The 21,585-nt window shown below is 34.6% G+C and overlaps 3 protein-coding genes and 1 long non-coding RNA gene across 16 annotated transcripts; 3 read left to right on the forward strand and 1 right to left on the reverse strand.

Annotated features, from left to right (window-relative positions):
- Positions 1 to 1,721: 1,721 nt before the first annotated feature.
- On the forward strand, positions 1,722 to 3,134 carry LOC111795552 (1-aminocyclopropane-1-carboxylate oxidase 1-like). Its single transcript, XM_023678046.1, has 3 exons — positions 1,722 to 1,904; positions 1,977 to 2,537; positions 2,641 to 3,134. The coding sequence occupies exons 1-3, from the start codon at positions 1,803 to 1,805 to the stop codon at positions 2,911 to 2,913; spliced, it is 936 nt and encodes a 311-aa protein (XP_023533814.1). The 5' UTR covers positions 1,722 to 1,802; the 3' UTR covers positions 2,914 to 3,134.
- A 774-nt stretch (positions 3,135 to 3,908) lies between these two features.
- LOC111795554 (probable tyrosine-protein phosphatase At1g05000) lies at positions 3,909 to 7,797 on the reverse strand. Of its 10 annotated transcripts, none has more exons than XM_023678053.1 (7): positions 7,401 to 7,797; positions 7,207 to 7,300; positions 5,611 to 5,668; positions 5,480 to 5,523; positions 5,210 to 5,391; positions 4,265 to 4,349; positions 3,909 to 4,022 (listed from the first exon to the last, which is right to left on the reverse strand). In XM_023678053.1, exons 1-6 carry the CDS (start codon positions 7,664 to 7,666, stop codon positions 4,271 to 4,273), a joined length of 723 nt encoding a protein of 240 aa, XP_023533821.1. In that variant the 5' UTR covers positions 7,667 to 7,797; the 3' UTR covers positions 3,909 to 4,022; positions 4,265 to 4,270. The 10 variants fall into 10 exon arrangements, 7 of the variants coding, with proteins under 7 accessions (XP_023533821.1, XP_023533823.1, XP_023533820.1 ...); XM_023678055.1 differs by having other exon boundaries at positions 3,909 to 4,130; XM_023678051.1 differs by lacking the exon at positions 3,909 to 4,022 and adding an exon at positions 4,867 to 4,986 and having other exon boundaries at positions 4,254 to 4,349.
- A 165-nt stretch (positions 7,798 to 7,962) lies between these two features.
- On the forward strand, positions 7,963 to 12,410 carry LOC111795556. 4 transcript variants are annotated; one of them, XR_002815217.1, is made up of 7 exons: positions 7,963 to 8,310; positions 8,415 to 8,463; positions 9,044 to 9,135; positions 9,514 to 9,669; positions 9,744 to 9,893; positions 11,524 to 11,651; positions 12,215 to 12,410. It is a non-coding gene; the product is annotated as an uncharacterized LOC111795556 (long non-coding RNA). The 4 variants fall into 4 exon arrangements; XR_002815218.1 differs by lacking the exon at positions 8,415 to 8,463 and having other exon boundaries at positions 9,008 to 9,135; XR_002815215.1 differs by lacking the exon at positions 8,415 to 8,463 and having other exon boundaries at positions 7,967 to 8,310.
- A 2,694-nt stretch (positions 12,411 to 15,104) lies between these two features.
- LOC111795328 (zinc finger CCCH domain-containing protein 3-like) lies at positions 15,105 to 18,908 on the forward strand. Its single transcript, XM_023677671.1, has 7 exons — positions 15,105 to 15,512; positions 16,090 to 16,268; positions 16,419 to 16,472; positions 16,695 to 16,811; positions 16,903 to 17,214; positions 17,831 to 18,076; positions 18,315 to 18,908. The coding sequence occupies exons 1-7, from the start codon at positions 15,461 to 15,463 to the stop codon at positions 18,660 to 18,662; spliced, it is 1,308 nt and encodes a 435-aa protein (XP_023533439.1). The 5' UTR covers positions 15,105 to 15,460; the 3' UTR covers positions 18,663 to 18,908.
- The last annotated feature ends 2,677 nt before the right edge of the window (positions 18,909 to 21,585 follow it).

Genomic DNA, 21,585 nt, shown 5'->3' on the forward strand with positions numbered 1-21,585 from the left:
ATATATATAATCAACTAACACATTTATGCACTCAACTTTATCGACACGGCCGACCTCAACAATTTAGTAGCCATTTATGATGGTCTTTCTTTATCCGTTATTGGTTCGATTTTTTTTCTTCATTCAAAATGTAATATTTTATTATTTTATTGATGATTCTCCTTATAATTAATAAATTATCAACATGAGTATAGTTCAATTGAGACAATATTAATAGCATAATTAAATTTTATGGAACGTAAGGTCGGAATTTGATCTCTTATTTTGTACGAAAATATATATATTAGTATAATTTATTAGAAATAAGGTAGAAACAAAGTACAAAAAAAAATTATAATTTAATTTATAATATATTATATTAGCTTTTTAATATTGCTTTGGTAGCTTTCCTAAATTTAATAAAGTAATGAAGATGAGTCTTTTTGTCTTAAATTGAATGGATCTAATAAATAAATAAATAAATAAATAAAGCAATAAGCATTGTCTGCAAAAAAAGCAGCCACTCTGATCTCGTAATGCTCATAAAATTAATATTAAATTAACAAAAAGAGTATCTTTTTTTTTTTTAAAATATTCACCTTTTTATTAATATATATTATTTACTTATAATTTTAGAAAAAAAAAAATAGATCTATTAATTTTTTAATAAATTTTAAATTTGTTTAGTGAGAATTTATTTGAAAGCTTAGTATATATTCGGTATGAGAGGCTATTTATCTTTGATTGTGAGATATTATATAAATTCATTCCTACCACTTTTTTTTTTATATTATTGTCATTTTTTAAATATAAATTATCCAATATTTTCAAATATAATCCATCTTTCTATCTCAACTATTAATGTAACCGTCTAAGCTCACCATTAGCAGACATTGTCCTCCTTTTCCTTTTCGGGCTTCATTTTAAAGTTTTTAAAACATGTTTGTTACGGAGAGGTTTTCACACTCTTATAAACAGTGATTCTTTCCCCTCTCCAATTGATATGAGATCTCGTAATCTATTCTTCTCCAAGGTCTGACTCATCGCTGTCACTTGTTTCTCTCTCTGACCAACGTGGGATCTCACAATACTGACCCCCTTTGGAACATAACTTCCTCGTTGGCACTCAAGGGCTTGACCAGTTATAGCTAGATAGAACACAATTTATTTAAGGTTAGAGATTCAGATAGGCTTACACTACATGTTAAACCAATAGGGTTAGTCATCGTTTGCAACATGAACATAGCCCAATGATTAAGACATCTAATCGTTTCTGTGTACATGAGGTTCATTCGTTGGACTAGACCAACATTCAAATTAAACCCTAAACCTTAATTAAAAACGAAATCGTTATCAAACCGACCTAGATATTAATAGTAAGCAGGGTAGATTTTGAAGAGGTCCCGAGAACAAAAGAAGGGTTTAGCGTCGTGAGGGAAGTTATTGTAAGTGGTTGGGGTGGATGGGAAATGGCATGGGAAGCTAGGTTGGTGCAGTCATTTTCAAAGCAAATCCCCATTGGCATCCCTTCAAGGCTTCAACCCAAACAAACTCCATTGGCTTAGTGAGTCAAAATGGCTTAGCGAGTCAAAATGGCTTAGCCATCGGGTGTGGGTCCTCTCCCCTGTGGATATTGTTGAACCAGCCACGCCCCAACTTGTCGTTTTATGCTTTCACAAATCTTCCTATTATTCCCATTTCCACTAATCATCCTTCAAAATTCCCCTATAAATACCCTTCGCCCCTCCTCCAACAAACCCCACACAGAGCAAAACAGAGTGAGACACAACAACAACAACCAAAAAGGCTCTAATTTTGCAGCAATGGAGTTCCCAATTATCAACTTGGAGAAGCTTAATGGCGAAGAACGAGCCCCCATCTTGGAGAAAATCAAAGACGCCTGTGAAAATTGGGGCTTTTTCGAGGTAATAATCTCTCGTTTACTCGGGTTTTTTTTTTTATAGTTCAACTGATTAAAACACGAGTAATTTTTGCAGCTTTTGAACCATGGGATTGAGCCAGAGTTTCTGGACAAAGTGGAGAGGCTAACGAAACAGCACTACAAGAAGTGTATGGAACAGAGGTTCAAGGAGCTGGTGGAGAGTAAAGGGTTAGATGGGGTTCAGGTGGAGGTCAACGATCTTGACTGGGAAAGCACTTTCTTCCTCCGCCATCTCCCGGTTTCCAACATCGCCGACTTGCCGGACTTGGACGACGAATACAGAGCCGTCATGAAGGAATTTGCTGCCAAATTGGAGAAGCTTGCGGAAGTGCTTTTGGATTTACTTTGCGAGAATCTTGGGCTCCCAAAAGGGTACCTCAAGAATGTGTTTTATGGATCTAAAGGACCCACTTTTGGCACCAAGGTTAGCAACTACCCACCTTGTCCTAAGCCGGATCTGATCAAGGGCCTCCGAGCCCACACCGACGCCGGTGGCATCATCCTCCTCTTCCAAGACGACAAGGTGAGTGGCCTCCAGTTGCTGAAAGACGACCAATGGGTCGACGTGCCACCGCTCCGCCACTCGATCGTCGTCAACATTGGCGACCAGCTAGAGGTAATCGTTAGGAATCACAACTCTCTACGGTAGAATAATATTTACACCTATGATCATCAATACCCATGAGTAAAGAAACGCTTAAATGGGATGAACGTTGCAGGTGATCACGAACGGGAAGTACAAAAGCGTGCTGCACCGAGTGATAGCGCAGCGCGACGGGGAAGGGAGGATGTCATTAGCATCGTTCTACAACCCCGGGAGCGACGCAGTGATATACCCAGCGCCGGCCCTGGTGGGGAAAGAGGGTGAGGAGAAGAATGAAGTATTATACCCAAAGTTCGTGTTTGAAGACTACATGAAGCTGTATGCAGGGCTGAAATTCCAGGCCAAGGAGCCAAGGTTTGAAGCCATGAAAGCTGTGGAATCCAACTAATTGATTCATCAACTCAGGGGAATATATGACCATAATTATGTGTGTTATTTTAAACTTAACTCATTGGAATAAGAATATATATATAATATATATATATATATATTATATAATATATTGTATGGTGAAAAATGGGGTTTGTTTATGTGTATGTTTAAAATGAGTATTTGTAAGCTTGAAATGGAATGGATTGGTTAGTGATTTAATGTAAAGTTTTGAAATGAGTGTGGTTTTTATTTAGTATATTTAAGATTTTTTTGTTTAATTATTTAATACTGAAAGTGAGTTGACGTGGAAAGTTCATCCAAAATTGAATGGTTTCTGTTATAAGTGGGGCTTTTGGAAGTGTATAGAAAAAGAAAGTTCAACTCAATAAATAATACATAATTTAATTATTAAAACTTTAAGGTTAAAGTTCTCTTTTTTATCTGTCTCTAAAAGGTTTTATATATACACACATAATATGACTTAGCTTTTCTTTTTAGTATTATTACCTTTATTGTTTCAAAATAAAAAGGCTCTTCATATCATTTTTTTTTTGTAGACTGGTGACCCGACCAAAAAGCTTGTAGCTACAGAAGCAAAAAGTGACTTTCATATTATCTGATTTTAGAAAACAAAACTCATTTTAGGCTAAATAATGATATCAAAATCCTTTCCACTATAAATGACACTAATAAACTCGAACCAATAGAATACAGTTTTAATCAATTTTTGTTGGTATTTTCCCTATTGATGAAAGGTGGCTCGTTAGTTCTACATACAGATCCATTGTTTGTGCGGCAATACGGAAAATGTCAAGTCAATTTATTGGTAAGATATAGGCAGGAAAAAATTCCAAGATCACAAAAGTGAATTTCGGCCTAACAAATCCTTAATATTTTTTAAAGACAGGATGTTTCTATGTTTCAAGAAAGTGTTATTTTAATGAAGAAAAATTACAGGTCGATAGAATTTGAGTGAAGTTTACACCACATAAGCTTGACTTTGACCGAATATTGCAAAGGGCAAACAAGCAGAAGTAAGTAATCATTATAAATTGGCAAAGGTAGAATACAACTCATCAACACTACCAACTATGCAATGATTGCCCGTGATCATTGGCATCAAACCTAAAAATGAAGACAGTCAATATGGTTAATGGAATTCCTACTCATTGGCCCTAAACTAAGCCACTATCCACTTAAGAGATGCCTCTCCAATCATTCATCAAGATTTAACTGAAATTCATAATGTTCAGAATAATCATTTCATATGAAGAACACGGTTCCCAGTGCAACGAATGGATCCAATAAGAGTTCCATAAGAAATCAAGATGAGAGGAACTATTGGTTGGTGGGTATATAAAGTGTACCTTTGGTTAAGTGGTCGTCGAGCTTTTTCCACTGACACTTCCAGCTGCTTCTTCGTCTTGGAACGAACCAGAGATGATCATACAGCTGAAAATTGTAGCTAGCATTTTATTGTTCCAAATATAACTCAACATTACATTATAGTGTTCTTCAACATGCAAATTGGCTTACCTTTTATAATAGTTAAGGAAAGAAACGGTTAGGAATCATGGATCTCCACAATGGTATGATATTATCTACTTTGAGCGTAAGCTTTCATAGTTTTGCCTTGCACTTCCCCAAAATGCTTTATATCAATGGAGATGTATTTCCTTACTTATAAACCTATGATCATTCCCTAAATTAGCTAGTGTAGAACTCCCTCCCAACCATTAATAGAAACAACTTGGAAGGTGATGAATGAGAATATTTGTTAAAACCATCCCACCTAAATGGTCGTGAAATTCTCTATTTATAATCATAAAATAAATTACAAAAGAAATAGAAAGAACCGTAAATAGATACAAGATCTTTGTCTATAATAAAAGGTCAAATATAGTACCTATGGTAAACCGTGATTGAATGTTAAAAATATGCTTAACTTGAGAACTTTAATTCCTTTTACCTCAACTATTAGATTAACCTCACTATGACTTTGAGGTGTGTGAATGTTTTCTGCTGCTTCCCTAGTCGTCTAATGAATGCCACCCGAACCACCAAAGAAATCTTTACAAAAACAAACAGACTGATATAGAACAAGAGTTTAGAATACCTAGAAGTGTACAAATGTAAACATGCGTCATTACTCTAAGGGTAAGAAAAGAAAAGAAAAGAAAAGAAAATTCTCTAAATTACTAAGAGGAATTTCAGGAGTTACTGTCTTTTTCATTTTATTCCTCCAGCACAAGTCTGTCCTCTGCATTTGCCAAAGAACAAACAGAAAGCATTTCAGTACAATAATTTTTCACCTCTTTGAGCATGCGAATGACATGGGAAGATGCCTCAAGTCGGAGACATCGAACAATTCCATAAACCTCTGGTCTGAAATTCTTGCTTTTGCAGCTGCAAATCTCTGGTACTCATCAAACACAGAAGTGAGGCACCACCTCTGCAATTTTCTCAGGCATCCCACAAGGCAACCTGTACGATGCTGGACAGAGAGAAGGGTTTCTAGGTAAAGAGAGTAGTGAACTTGGATTCATGGGATGTGGAAGCATAGAGGGAAACACAGTGACTACCTTTCCTCTCTTGCAATGTATGAGGATTGGATGATTTCTATCGTCTGCATTGAGAAAATTTAATTAAGAAACAACAATCTTAACAGACTAATACTCTAGTCAATCACTTTTAAGATGATATTCAGTAGTACCAAGGACAACTTTCAGTGCTTCACGAATCATATCATCTGGGATATTCACAAAAGGCTCCTGAAAACCCAAACAATAATACCAATATAAAAGACAGAAAACTAACTCCAAAAGCTATATTGGTATTTCTGTGCAATCCAGCAGAGTCAGACATATTTCACTCGTATTCTCATTTCAACGGGAACATAATCATATAGCATCACAGTATACCACTTAAAGAAACCAGAAAAGATCACAAGCAGGCTGATGCAACATTATCATAAATCAGGCATCCATAACTGAGGCATAAACAATGACAATTTGATCAAGATTGAAGCACTGAGGCACTAATAGGATGGATTAAAATGATGTTGTAACAGTTCAAGCCCACCGCTAACAGATATTGTCCTCTTTGGACTTTCCCTCAAGGTTTTTAAAAAATGCGTCTGCTAGGAAGAGGCTTCCACACCTCCAACCGATGTGGGATCTTACAATCCACCTCCTCCCCAACCGATGCGGGAACTTACAGATGTTCACTCACAGCATAGTGAGGATGCAATGAAGTAAATGTTCAAATCACAAATAAATGAAAAATGATGACCAAAATCCTCGAATTTCCTAAATTTAGAACACATTACACAGTCAGTATTTTCCCAAGCTTAAGATCACATGAAACCGTTAGTAATCAAACCAATCAACATATGCTAGAACTTACGATACAGCTAATAACGCTAGTAGATGAAATCGATATCTTCTTATTGCCTGAGAAAATTAGTTTGCCGATTCAAATCTATTGTCATTCATCATAAATCTTATATCTTCAAAAGGTAACCCATGGCATCTAAGCATTCAACATTTTCAAATTCCAAATATCAATCTCCATCAGCTATATCGATGGTCTAGCGTTGATTAGATTTAACGTTTGGGTGAAGATGCAGAGATGAAGAACTAAAACCACGTTCCATCATTTCAAAATGCATTTCTCCCGACTGCATCTCAACTTAAAGAGACTGTGGCCACTTTGAAATTTTCCTTAATGAATTTTCACTTCTCATAAGCGACTTCTGATGCTTCTTTTGAATTTTTTTCATCAATCTGATTCTAAATCAATTCTTTGGTAAGCACAATTCCCGCAATTAGAACAGCTTTGCAGTGTGAATATTAAACATAATGATTAGACAAAATTTCAGACATAACTTAACCTTAGACATATACTTTTCATCACAGAAATCGAGGACTAAAGCTTAATATTAAAATCATGCAGAAGATCGAGACAAATATAAGTTCAAAAAGCCTCCAATGCCCGAGACATCTAGACTTCTGCCCTAATGGAAGCTTATAAACTTATTTGATACTCAACGATGCAAACTCTTAATCGAACTTCGTAATTGTAAAGGAAAACTGAATTATGCGATAAACAACTCCATACCGAATTGCGCCATGCGTTCCCTGGTGAAATTCCATATAACTTAAACTACGTGCTGTAATGTAAACGCTGAACATCTACAGTTAACGCAGTCATTTCCTAATTCAAATATAGCAGTTTTTATCGTTGAGTTGTTAACTGAGATCAGAAATTCTAATAATAAAGGAGAGTCCAAAAATGAACGGAAACGCACCTTATAGCTCTCGATTCCAAATTGATACAATCTGATTCCGTTAGACTTGAGAAACTCCATGTTGTGTTCCGGATACGGCTCCGGACATAGACATCTACATCCATAAGTCGATGCAAATTCATCAATCCGTTCATCATAAAGACAGAAAATCCAAACATAGAAACTCAATCGTAAACAAGCAGAACAATACATACATAATGGAACGGAGGCCTAGGGTTTGGAGGAAGGAGAAGTTAGCAGAATTAGGGAAGCCGGAGCGGAAAATGCCATTATCAACCATGGAAAAGTTGAGGGGAGGAATATAGAGGCCGTCACCATCCGGTCCATCCCTCTCGCAATCTTCAGAAGCTTCCAATTCGACCAGCGACGATGCAGTGCGATGGTGATCAATTACGTCGACCTCAACAGTCTTGCATATCTGTTCCGACTGTTGCTTCAAGCTCTGCTCTACAAATTTCATTACAGCTTAAGAAGAAAAAGATGAAGATGAACAGAAAGAAACTGAGAGTGTTCAAACTGCGGCTTTATAGGGAAGAGATGGCGCGGGAAGGAAGAAGGCTTTGGGATCAAGACGGATATTCCATTTCTTCCTTTTCTTATTCTTTTTCTTTTTCTTTTCCTTATTTCTTTCTTGACAGTGAAGCTAAAAAAATATGGCAACGATAACGACGTCGTACATGCCAATGATCACGTGGGGCGTTGTGACCCTCACAAACACTAACATGGGTCCCATTCTTCATCTTCCATTCACTCTCTCTTCCCGCTTTCCACTCTCTCTCTCCTACTTCGCTCTCCCTCCGACAGCTCGGTCCTCAGAAAGGTCGATGGGCGAGGGATCAACCGGAGCCTTAGTTCCGGCGGTGAAGTCGGAGCCAGCTGCATCGTCAATTCCCGATTGCTCACTCGCCGAGGCTCCGACTCAGCTGGATAAGGACTTCCTCTGCCCGATTTGCATTCAGATCATTAGCGATGCGATCCTCACTGCTTGTGGCCATAGCTTCTGCTATATGTGCATCATTTCATCTCCATAACAAGAGCGATTTCCCTTGCTGCTCTCAGCATCTCACCTCCGACCAGCTGTTTCCTAACTTCTCGCTTGATAAGGTTTGTTTTCTGTAATTCAATTGTTTTTGGCGTTTTTATGTACCGTTTGTTACGATCGATGGATTTATACTGTGTTTTGGATTACTTAATTTTCTTACTTTCAGTCTTGAGGAAGAAACTATTCGAAAACTCTGAACAAAGTGTCCTGGCAAGGTCTGAGATAGGAAAATTTTCGATCACTCTACTTATATTGTGCGGTTTCTGTGCCTTGCTTTTGTGTCTGCTTATACAATCGTGTACTGGTCGATGAATAAGATTACTACCTTGTGGAAGTTGAGTGAAATAATAGTTTCCTATTTTTTAATCTTCTTTGGCGATGAGTTGAGCGTTATAGTTTCATATAGCAAAATCATCCTGTTATACAAAGAAATCTTCTGTTATTTATAATTTTCACTTTTTGGCCTGTGATTTCTTTTTTCTATTAATATTCTTGATTAATTTCATTGATGATGCAGATTAAGCATTGAATTTTATAAAATTTGTAGCAACCATTAAAATGTTAGAATTTAATGAAGCAGGTATGCAGATGCCGATCTCATTATTCTTTTATTAGAATATTATTTTATCAGATAAATATACTTAATCCATGTATGTTCTCTTACTGTAATCGAAAGTGAGTTCTAGTAGTCTAATGTATACAAATTGGCGAACAAAGTATGACCATCTTTGTCTTGAAATGATTTATTTGAAAATGCAGCTTATCATGATACGATTTTTCTGTACCCCATTGTAGCTACTGAAGAAGACTTCAGCTCATCAAATAGCAAAAACTACCACCCCCATTGAATTCTTTCGTCGTGCTTTACAAGGGGTTAATCATCAAGGGTCAGTGCATCTGATTTGCATTTACATAAATTCTAAATTGGAAGTTTCTTTGCTATTTTGTGTGGGATTTGGGTTGAAAGAAATAATAGAATTTGTAGATATTTGGAGCGGTCTTGTGATGAGGACTAGGAGATGGTTAAGTTTAATGGCTCTTTGTGGGTCTTTCTGTAATTATGGTATTGACTTGATATTGTTGGATTGAAGTTCTTTTCTGTAGCTTTTGGGACGTTTTGTTCTGTTGCCCTTGTATATTCTTTCATTTTTCTCAATGGAAGCTTGGTTTCTTACTTTAAAAAAAATTAGCCTAGTTGGTTTATTTTATTCCTTTGTGTGCTTATAAATTGCAAATGTTTCTGAATTCTTTGGTTTCTTTGGTAGGAATTGCAAGCTAAAATGTCCTGGGATTTTTATAAGGAGGAATAGGTTCGTACCTTTAGACGCCATACAAATGAGAAAAACTTTGTTGGTCTGACAGTAAATAACCAATACATTGCTTGCGGCAGTGAAACAAACGAAGTCTTTGTCTACCACAAGGTTATTTATATTCAAAACCGTGGCTCTCCATTCTTTATCTTAGAACATAACACAAGTGTTGCCTCTTGTCTCAGGAAATCTCCAGACAGCTGACTTCGCATAAATTTGGTTCACCTGATGCAGGTGATGTGGAGGATGATGCGGGATCTAATTTCATCAGTGCTGTTTGCTGGAAGAGTGATAGTCCTACTATCCTCAGTGCCAACAGCCAGGGAACAATTAAGGTGCTGGTTCTTGCGGTTTAATTAGTAATTTAACCATTTTAGATAGAAATTATGTAGGGATGCGTCTTTAGCTCAAATATATGTAAGTAATGCTCACGATAGTGCATGTGGTAGGGAAATACAACACAGATGGGTCTTTTTTAGTTAAGGTTACGTGTACCCATCAAGAAGCTGGGGGGTATTTTATACCTAGCTCTTGGTGATCATATATGATGAGGATTGTTGGGAGGGAGTCCCACGTTGGCTAATTTAGAGGATGATCATGGGTTTATAAGTAAGGAATACATCTCCATTGGTATGAGGCCTTTTGGGGAAACCAAAAGCAAAGCCATGAGGGCTTATACTCTAAGTGGACATCCGTGGAAATCCGTGATTCCTAACAATCTATTCCTCTATCCACACCCTATTCATTATAGTCATTATGTCCTTGAACCAATCATGCTCTGGAAGCTTGGATTGTGTTCTTTAAATTGGTTACGTTGAACTACTGAATAGAATGCCTTTGTCTGTCACAAGCCTTGTGATAGCATCTTCACTTGTGTACGAGTCTAACTTTGAAGTGAAAGACAATGGAGTAAATGGGGTGGTTTCTGAAGAGTGAGCTGTGAGGCAGTAAGAGGAAGGGCTGACTAATGCATCATCCAAGTATTTGATTTCAATCTTGTTAACATAAACTTAACTTTGGACGATACTTCACTCTAAAATGTAGGAAATTCTTGATCCTGTTTCTGTTTAGAATCATCTTGATAGTTACTACAACAAATTAGTCTCCAAAAACTTTGTACATTCGGCTTCTGCAGTTTCATGTTGAAATTCTCATCTCATTGTCAACTTTTCCCTCCCATTTCGCTTGTGGAAAAGAAAAATTAGGTATTCAATATTGGGATTCAGCAGGAGCGCCAACACAGATATGTCTCAGCCTGCTTTTGACTAGAGGCAATAAAGTTTGTTGGATGACCCATCCTAGATCTTTTTGGTTAATTTTGGTCTAAAGTTTTGAGGACAATAAATATCGAATATCCCTATAGTACCAAAGACTGGTTTGAAGGCGACCTTTATTATGATTATTTTTTTTTTACCTTCATGCTTAGTTGAGTACTGACTTCTGCTGCTTTACTTGACCTATTCATTTCAATTATCGATCTTGCTTTAACTTCCTTGACCAACTGCCAACTGCCTGCCTTTTTACATAACGATGCTAATCATGCTTTGTCAGCAACTTCTTCCTTTCATGTCATTTCATACCTTAATCCTTTTCAATTTGATCGTCCTCAAAAAATCGCCTCTTGGAGGCGGTTTGCAGCTGAGGAGAACACTTTTTGTATTATGTTCGTAGTATAGAAGAATAGTTCTATACTACTGTTCTTTTTTTTTTTTTTTTTTTTTTTTTTTTTTTTTTTTTTTTTTTTTTTTTTTTTTTNGCATTTACTGGCTCGAAGTTTGGATATGAGACTGGCCTAAAGTGTCTCGAATTCAAACCTCTTGGTGAAATGCTTAATATGTTGTGTGCTATACGAATGAGATAGAGATTTAGTTCGGATCAGTTTGTGTTTTGTTTTTGAACTTCGTAGTTGTATAAAAAGTAAGTTTTTATGAATGTAAGCTTATGCTTTCTATTTCTCAACTTCAGGTTATACAAGCTTAACTTATGAATCGAATTTCATTTGTTATCTCGTGAAATCAGCATTGTGGGCTTGGATAACTACATGTGAACATATTATCTGAACAACTCGGACTATTCAATAACCATTATAAGAGGTACGGATCACATCCCTCTACAATTCATCCCCTCCCTATGCTGCCAAAAAGAAAAGAATATAATAATTAATTAATGAGCAATGGAAAGGAATAGAGGAAGAAAACAGAAAAGCTTTCTTTATTGCCTGTGAAGATTGTCAATAAAAATAAAGAATGGGAATAGGTATATGTGCTTGGCACAACCGTAGGGGACGGGGTGCTTGGTAAAACAAGATTCCCCGTAAAGAAATAGAGAAACCGAGAGTTCGTCAAATGGTCAAAATTCAAACCTCTTCCTTCCCTTATTATGAGAGCCCTTAATAAACTTTCAACGACACTCAACCAATATGGAAGCTCATCATATGATTTCGCATCCTAGTGTTGTGTCATCTTTAGTGGCAAACCGTAACTATATTGGGCACAATTTATTTAGTTATTCGTACACATAGGACATGAGTTAGATTAATTATGGTATACGGTTACACTATTTTTCTCAATGCTTTTTGACATTACCCTATATTTCTTTTTATTTATTTAAATTATATTATTTTTATATAATAAAAAAATATCCCATCCGAGTTCAGCTGTAAAAATAGCAGAGAATCAATGGTGGCGTTCATCCAAGATTCACGCACATTATGGGCAAAGAGAAGCTCGATTCGCGACACGTGGCAAGAGGCGAATGGCGCGTGGTCAACAGACAAAAAAGTTGACGCGTGAGGGAGACAGGAGGACGAATGAGAGCGTCCACCGATAGTGAGAGAGTGAGAGAGAGAGTGTGAAAACAAAACTAAAAAATAATAATAAATATATTTATAAATAAAAATTAATTAATTAAAAACTTTTTTTTTTTTTTTCATTTTCTTCCTTTCTCCTATAATTTTGTTGGTGAGTGGGGGAGGCTTAATCTGTCCCTTTCGTGGGCCCCACTCTCGATTTCCCATTGTCTCAGTGTTTTCGTGGGCTCAAATTAATCCCCCCTGACCATTTTACCCCTCCTTTAATTATTTTTTATTTTACTTTTATAATTAATCAATTCATTATAATCTCCAATAAATTTTAATTTCTAAACAAAATAGATTCTTTTAATTCCTTAATAAATAAATTATTATTTTAATTAATAAAACTTTAAAATATTTAATTCAGTTACGGGTAGCCTTCCACTACCTATATTTAAAAAAATATTTCATAATCAACGTATGTGCTTTAATAGTTAGATACAAACCTTACCATACTCATATTTAAAATCATATTATATATTTATTAAATAATTACCGGCATCCATGTATATTTTTAATTAAAAATAATTAACTATAAAATAATATTGAGAATCACATATTATTTTTTAATTTTAGAAATCAAAATATGGTTCATCTACTAAGTATATTTGATAAACTTGATTTTTTTTTTATTTATCTAAAATCAAATTTCAATTTATTTTAGCTTTCCTAAAAAATCTATCCTTCCATAAGAAATGATTTTTTTTTAGATTTTTGAGATTGCAATTTAAATTATATATATTTTAAAAAATATCGATATAAAAATAATTAAAATAATATGTCTACTTCATTCCTAATAATCAAGCTATAACAATTGCTTTTGAATTTACATACGGCTAATATGTTTTCATATGATATCTGATTTTCTTAAGTCGTCGTCAATTATTTTAAAAGTTAGCTCGTCGGGATATCGAAAGTGTAGATAATAGTATACACAAAGACGATGGAAGTCTAAGTTCAAGGACACTCACATCCGTGGACCATAAGGACAGTCATTTTAGGGTTTGGTTTAGCTGGTTCGACCTGAGGGCAAGCACGTGACATGGCGCCTTGTCTCTGCCAAAATCTAAAAAATTTCTCTGATGCCCCTCTGACGGCGACGATTTTTCACTTTTTTCCAAAAAAAGTTTTAAATAATTCGAAAATGGCACATAGATTTAAGAAATTCCAGTGACGACAGAATGACTCTTCTACCCTTCTAATCTGGAAATAAAGTTATTTTTCTCATGCCATTTCCGTCATTTCACACTTCAATGGTTTTTGGACAGTTTATGTGGGCCCGGCCCTTAAATTCTGGCCCACATTTCTCCACCGCCCCTCCCCGCTTCGCGCCCTTTCACGTCGACAATTTTTCGCCAACTTAAACGGCGAAAGAAATAGTCTGCCAAATTACTAAACTACCCTTCATCTCATCTCATTGTTTTATAATTTCTTTTAATTCAATAATAAATTATTCATTCTTTGAAATGACGTATTTGCCCTTTCTTATTATTTTGAAAATACCTTTTTCAAGTCAACTATAGTCTATATGGTCTATGGTCTTTGGTCTTCCTTCCCTTTATAATGGTGGAAGAATTCACCCTTGACTTATGGACTTATGTTAATTCTAATATTATTATATTTAAAGTAATTTTTTAATAATTATTTTCTCAAACGGGTGCGCACAAAAAGGTTCAATTGTGCTTTTCTGTGTCTACGCTGCAAGTCTCGAAGATCAGGTCCGTTAGTGAAATAACTCGTAGATAATACGTCGTACTTATAGTGCGAGTCTTGAAGACTAAGTGAAAGTCAGTCCCGAGAATAAAATTATAAATAGTGTGCAATTTGCATTTCAACATATCCGTGACATTCTTGGTCTTCGTTTCTATTACACGTTTATAAAATCATACAATTATTAAAGAAAAATAATTATAAAAAAAAAAAAAGCAAGAAATTTCAAAATAAATAAAAATAAGAAAGAAAAAAGAAGAAGGAATCGTGGATTCTTGAGGCCCACTCTAATTTTAAAAAAAAAAAAGTGAAAAAAGAGTAAAGACAATAAATAATAATTTCCTTGAAAATAATAAAAAATAAAAAATAAAGAAAATACATTTTACACTTTATTCTTCATCGTAATTTTCAATATTATAATACATTAATAATTAGATTCTAATTCCCATAAAAAAATTAGTTAAATATTTATCTTCGTCAGATTGTACTTTAAACTCGAATAAATATTGCAATTTAAATATTAAATTTCAATTATTATTGTTATTATTATTTTGTAATTTTGACCTTATAATAGGGTTTAATAAATAAAAATGAGGAAATTAATGAATTTATGGGAATTAGTAGGCTTTATTTATTATTATTATTTTTTTTGTGAATGAATTTATTTACATTACAATTAGTGATAATGAGCAGAGCAACCAAAAATATGAAGTAATAATGGTGTATTAAATAATTTGTTAAATATTAAGTTATAAAAAAAAATGGGTAAAAATAAAAGATAATAATGGAAGCCAACACGCCCTGGTACTAATGAATTAATTAAGGACGTAATTACACTCTTAATTACGATCATCGGTGAACAATAAAGGGCAAAATGGTCATTTCCACATACTTGCCGTATTTATTATTCGTACACGAGCGTGAAGAAACTTGTTTTATCGTTAATTGGGGAGAGAGAGAGAGAGAGAGAGAGAGAGGGAGAGAGAGAAAAANAAAAAAAAAAAAAAAAAAAAAGGAATTTATCGAATTGGAATAATAGTGGATTTTACATTGATTCTTCACAATCTATCCGCGATTCCCTTCTCGCCTTGGTTCCTTATAAGATTTCTAAATTGGTTTCTCTCTTCAATTTCCGACTGGGATCATCTTTTTCACAAGAGGAAGATCACACCATTTATTGGAGTTTTTTATTTGTGAAAGAGAATTTCTGAGCGATTTGGGGGCGTTTTTGTTGTTTGTTATCTGAATTTTCCCGGGAGATTTGAGGAGCTTCTTCAGCTTTGATTGGTTGGATTTGAAAAGCATTTGAAGGGGTTTTCCTTTTTTAAATATCTACGACCGATGCCAGATAATCTGCAAGTTCAGAGGAATGCTGTTCCTAACCAATCCCCTGGTAACACTGAAGCTTCAACGATTTTTTATGCACTTTTGTGTGATTGTTAGGATCTGATCCTTGTTTTTTTCGTTATAACCATCTAATGACTTTGGATTTTTTGTGATCGGGTTTTTTTTTTTTTCTAGTTTGAGCTATCTTCCAAGTGTTCGAGTGTGTAAGAAATTTCGTGTGATTAGCGATTTTATTGTTTTCTTCTGTTTATGTTTCTTTCTTCATTGAAGATGATTCTGGTTAAATNGTGTGTAAGAAATTTCGTGTGATTAGCGATTTTATTGTTTTCTTCTGTTTATGTTTCTTTCTTCATTGAAGATGATTCTGGTTAAATGTATTCAAGCCTCATCGGTTCTCTCGTTTTGAAGAACTTCTATTGTGTTTTGATGCATTTGAGGCATGGAGAGATTTCGTTTTCTTCGTGTTTGGCAATATCGATCTTGTTGCTTGTAGTTATTTAGCGTTGGAGCATCTTTTGACGGTTTATAAAACGAAGGATGTTAGTTCTCGGTGCTGTGTAGATCATCGTGCTGTTCATCACATTTTGATTTCTTGATTTCTATTTTCCCCTCTTTGAAATCAGATGTCTCGGAGGCGCTCTGGCGGTTGGAAATTAGCGATAATCAAGATGGAGGCGACGCGGCAGAATCAAGCCCTTACCCCGATCGACCTGGCGAACCTGATTGCTTGTATTATATGAGAACTGGCTCTTGTAGCTATGGAAGTAATTGTCGCTTCAATCATCCTGTCTACGTTGCTCAGGTATAAGTTATTTTGCTTCTGCAAGAACATTGGAATCTCTCGATTGACGCCGATGTCGCACAATCATCTATGATATACATGGTTCCTCATGATCTTCTATCTACTGATGATTGAGTAACGCATTTCTTTCGCTATTTGTTGATCATACAGGGTGCTCTTTATAATGGGGAATTGCCAGAAAGAATTGGGCAACCCGACTGTGAGGTATTATTGTTGGGATTAAGTTTCTTAGATTTCGATGGAGTCGTGTAGTAACTTAACCTACACGATAATCCTTTTGAAACTCTTTGACAGCCTTGATTTGAAAACCATCTAGAGCTGTGAAATGAGATAGACCCTTTAGGGGAGATTCATCTCAGGGCTATTTGGTGACAATTTTTGCAGTTTCTTATGACTTTTATTACTAATTTTCGAACGTGTTTGCAGTATTTTCTGAAGACGGGGACCTGTAAATATGGAGGATCATGTAAGTATCATCATCCAAGAGATAGGCGTGGAGCTGGGCCTGTTACATTTAACATTTTAGGTCTTCCCATGCGACAGGTGCGCGGTCTTGGTTTATCAATTTTATGCTACCTGCGTATCGATATCTTAGATAGTTGGAATGATTTTGATGAGCCTAGTGCTTTCTCAGGAAGAAAAGTCGTGTTCTTATTATTTGCGCACGGGATCATGTAAATTTGGAGTTTCATGCAAGTTTAATCATCCCCAGCCAGCACCAGTTGGGAATATGTTACCTCAAGCTAGACCTGGTGCTTTGGGTTCTGCAGGCACTCCATTCATGCCTTCATCTGGTTTACCATATGCTAGTGGAATTCCTGCTTGGTCATTGCCTAGAGTGCAATACATGCCTGGTCCATGTGTACAAGGCCAACAATCTTATGTGCCTGTCCTGGTTTCTCCACCACAGGGTGCCATAGCTGCTCAAGACTGGAACACTTATGTGGTAAGTACCCGTTTGAATGAACAAGGTTTAGCTTAATTCTTAATGCCTTGCATAAACGATTTGTTGCGTGAAATATGTGAGAACCTTGCGGTTCTGCCTTATCCTGGAGCCATTGAGGACGGCTGCTCAGCGATCATGATGCACATTAGTGATAAAAATTGGGATGTTCAGAATTTTCTAGTAGCTGTTTCAAGCTCTTGGGAATATGTGTTGGTTGTTTCAATTTCGTTTCTACATCTGCTTGCTTGTCTTGTACATTAACATGCTTCTTTCTTGCCTGATAGAAGGTATTGATCTTCCCACTGTTTCAGTTTAGATGTGCCTGTCGTCGTGATGGGTGGGCTAGATAGTGTTGTCATTTCAACATTTTTCTGTTGGCCATTAAACTTTTGACATATAAAGTATTAGAGATGTGATTTTCGAGCAGATGTGTTTCTTTTTTGTTCTAACTTCTGGATATTTATCAACTATGTAGAAAACAAGGTAATTTTTTTTCTTCTTTTGGGTAATTTTTACTGATAAAGTTGCCTAGGTATGTATTTTGAAATCAAATGAATATAAGTTGTTGATTTACTGATGGTGTGTACTATTTGTGATTATTATCATGTTCTATCAGAGCAATGTCAGTCCTGTTCTTCCCAATCTTGGTTATAATTCTGTCAATTTGGAAGACTCGCATTCTAATGGGCAGTTGGCCTTATCAACATCAACTCTAACGCTACCCGATCGACCCGACCAACCAGAATGCCGTTATTTTATGAACAATGGCACATGCAAATATGGATCTGATTGCAAGTTTCATCATCCGAAACAAAGAATTGCACAATCAGCAACGAATGTGCTTGGGCTTCCTTCAAGACCCGTAAGTGTTCTTATTCTTAATCATACAAAAACTCATGAAATTCCTTTATAGTAGAAATTGGATCATGAATCATTCCAATCACAATGAAGTGTGAAAAGACAGATCAAGTACATACTCTAAATCTCTGCAGCTTGTTGAGTTCCTTTTTGAAATCCATTTAGCTGGTAATCAATCAGTTATATCTTTATTCCTCATCTCCTACACAGTGATTGATTTCTTACTTTGCTGCTTCATACAGGGGCAAGCTGTATGTTCATACTACAGTATGTATGGGCTCTGCAAGTATGGCCCAAGTTGTAAATTTGACCACCCATCTGCAACATATCCTTATAACTATGGCTTCACTCTGCCTGTGCTCAATTCATCTTTCATGAAGTATCCCAGCAACAACTATACGTTGTCATCGCACGATACCTTGCCCCAGACGATATCCAAATCGTCTGAATGGGTTCAGAAAGCTGATCCTCCGAACAACAAACAGCAAACTACCGATACGAAAGTCGATGATGGCACAGCTGAAGAGGTTTCCTCTGTTTCATGCTCATTATCAGGTGGTTCTGAAAGTTTACAAGATCAATCTGGTTGAAAACCATGGCTATTTTGTTTTATTTTGACTCTGTTGTTTAGTATGTTGTCAAGGAATTACAAATTTTCTTTACTTTATACCTCCCCCTATGCCCCAATTTCACCTGTGATAATGTGGGAGTGAAAACAAGTTGCTTGGAGATTTGTTTACTTTGAGTCATCTGTTGTGGGGCAGGGGAAGGCATTTTTTGTGTTGAATAAAGTGCAGGTGAAATTAAACCAACCAATCCCACCCTTTTCTGCTGTTTATCCTTTCTCAGTTATGCTTATATGACTTGAATTTAAGTTTGCTATCTGATGAGATTTTGGTGCTTCAAATTTCTCATTTCATTTACTGTTTTATCTTATCGGTTTGAAAAAAATATTATTCAATGTAGCTGTCACGTTATGGTAACTTCTAGGATACTTGAATAAATGCCTAGAATATATATATATATATATATATATATATATAATCTCTATACCTTTAGAAACATTATCCATGGAAGAAAGTTCTTTGAATCTTGAAAAGTTGGAAATTAGTGGATGCTTGTGAACCAGACATGAACAACCAACATGTTAGTTGTTAAGACAACATAAGATTTTTTTTTTAAATTGTCTTGTTTTCCCAAAATTTGTAAATCAATTTCATCGACTCATAATCTTGTTAACGAAGGTTAAATCGACCCGAAGCCTTTTATAAATCTAATGACCCATTCATATATAGCTCACTCGTAACAAAGGGAAGGATTACATGTCATGTTCTTTGAAAATCTCTTATAAAATTAATCAAATTTTGATGTTTATATCGATATTTTAATGAGTTAATTAATTAAAATAATATTTTATATATATGAGGAGAAATAATTTTTTTAATATTTTAACTCATTAAAAATTAAGTTACAAGGCGTGCTTAGTTGAGTGTATCACATAACCAACCTTTTCTCCGGTTTAAATAAATTGATTTTTTTTAAATAAATAAAACTTTTGCTTAAATAAATTGATTTTTTTTTAAATAAATAAAATAGAAATGGATATGACCTATCTTTGATATTTCTTTTTTTGCCCTTTTATTTATTTTTATTTACTATGTCGGTGTACTCCTACCCGTATTTTATGGATTTGAAAATAAATAAATAAATAAAATATTTCAATAGTAAAGTAATTCTAAAATATGAAATTATCATTAAAAATGGATAATTATTAAGAATTTGAAAGTTAAGGGTTTTTTTAGATTAAAGTAATTTATATATATTTATATTATTATTAGGCATTGATTTTCTTTTATTATTATTATTATTATTATTATTTTAACCTTTTATATATATTTATAATTGATAAACTATTATTTGATATTCATGGAATAATTAAGAAAATTCAATTCATCTCTCTAAAAAATAACTAGAATTTAAATTAAGATTAATTTCGAAATTGTAAAGATGATTTTTTTTTTACCAATAATAATAAATAAACTAATTTAATCAAAAGAAATTGGAGGGCTTAATTAAATGAACATAAAAAGAGTGGGATATAATGTGGCGTCTTATTTATAAAGAATAGGTGGGGCCCACGAAAACGCCACACATATAAAGAATAGGTGGGGCCCACGAAAACGCCACACACGCTGTCCTAGCGCGTTGGAGAACTCTGGTGGCAGTGGGCCCACCGAAGCCAGTCAAACGGATACGGACAAAGAACTACGTGTCCATTATTTTCTCCCGATCTACCATTTCATTTTATTTTTATTTAAAGGGCATGTACATAATACAAAAATGTGAATTTAAAATAAATTAAATACCATTATATGATTAAATATAAAGTTAAACTTCTATTATCACTGCAGTAAATATTTGAATTTCTTCTATGGTAAAAAGTAAATATGTGTGGTTTTTGTTCAAATAATATTTATCGGATCAGAATTTTTGTTGTCGTTAATATTATTAGAAATATTATTAGAGTGTCTCATCATATATAACGCAGTCTATTGGATTATCTAGAGTTTCCAATTCTATTTAAATAAATTAGATAAAATAAGTCTTAAAAGAGATATAAATAATACCGAAAATAGTGAAAATATATATTTTTAAATAAAAAAAATTATATATATATATATTTTTTTTATTTCATGAGTTATTTTGTCATTTTATTTCTGGCCTTTTTTTTTCTTTTTNCGCCTTTTTTATTATAGAAAAAATTATTGATTTTATTTGAAATCATTAGTTTTTTAAGAGGTCGTGAAAACATCCAGACATGAGTCGGTGTGAGAAGGTTATTCTCACATGAGCCAGTGTTAGAAGAGAGTAGACATGAGCCGGTGCAAGGAGGTTATTCTCTGGAGGAGAGTAGACATGAAGCGATGTGTTAAGTACGCTGGTTAAGAGTGATACAGTGGAGGATAGCTAGGCTCATTTTCCATAAATCATTGTTTAAAAAGAATTTTATTTTATTTATTTATTTATATTTAATTTAGAGTTTACCTTTTTCAAAATTTTATTTTACCTTTTAAAAATAAATGTATGATTTTGAGATTAAAAAAAAATTAATTGTATTTGGTTGTATAAAAGATATGTTAATGACATCTTTTAAATAAAAAAGAATTATATGTGTATTTAGGTCCTTTCCCTAACCTAACATGCATGTAACCTAACCTTTTAAAATATTAGGCTGACCCGAGCTCTTACATATGGTAACTGACCTAGCCAAAATATTTATGATGTACACGTAGATAATTGTTTTATATTCTAATCTAATTCTCGTACATATAGATAAGTAATTACTACAATTTCTATACACATATAGACAAACATCTCGAGTTTCTATATATATAAAAAAAACTCACAGTATTTAAATAATCAATTATAATGTTGCAACGCGTCACAATTCAATACACGTACATACATATTTGGCAGTTGAAAAGCGTTTAAAACCAAAGTTAACCAATAGGA

Source organism: Cucurbita pepo, chromosome LG05 (genome assembly GCF_002806865.2).
Source record: "Cucurbita pepo subsp. pepo cultivar mu-cu-16 chromosome LG05, ASM280686v2, whole genome shotgun sequence".
NCBI classification, from domain to species: Eukaryota; Viridiplantae; Streptophyta; class Magnoliopsida; order Cucurbitales; family Cucurbitaceae; genus Cucurbita; species Cucurbita pepo.

Excerpts from the sequence above, each read along its gene's own strand:
- LOC111795328 (XM_023677671.1), top strand. The coding sequence starts at position 15,461 with ATGCCAGATAATCTGCAAGTTCAGAGGAATGCTGTTCCTAACCAATCC. Across the intron at positions 16,269-16,418 it reads ATCCTGTCTACGTTGCTCAG|GGTGCTCTTTATAATGGGGA; the intron begins GTATAAGTTATT and ends TTGATCATACAG. Across the intron at positions 16,812-16,902 it reads TAGGTCTTCCCATGCGACAG|GAAGAAAAGTCGTGTTCTTA; the intron begins GTGCGCGGTCTT and ends GTGCTTTCTCAG.
- LOC111795552 (XM_023678046.1), top strand. The coding sequence starts at position 1,803 with ATGGAGTTCCCAATTATCAACTTGGAGAAGCTTAATGGCGAAGAACGA. Across the intron at positions 1,905-1,976 it reads AAAATTGGGGCTTTTTCGAG|CTTTTGAACCATGGGATTGA; the intron begins GTAATAATCTCT and ends TAATTTTTGCAG. Across the intron at positions 2,538-2,640 it reads ACATTGGCGACCAGCTAGAG|GTGATCACGAACGGGAAGTA; the intron begins GTAATCGTTAGG and ends TGAACGTTGCAG.
- LOC111795554 (XM_023678051.1), bottom strand. The coding sequence starts at position 7,666 with ATGAAATTTGTAGAGCAGAGCTTGAAGCAACAGTCGGAACAGATATGC. Across the intron at positions 7,301-7,400 it reads CTAGGCCTCCGTTCCATTAT|ATGTCTATGTCCGGAGCCGT; the intron begins GTATGTATTGTT and ends TTATGGATGTAG. Across the intron at positions 5,524-5,610 it reads AGCACTGAAAGTTGTCCTTG|ACGATAGAAATCATCCAATC; the intron begins GTACTACTGAAT and ends TTCTCAATGCAG.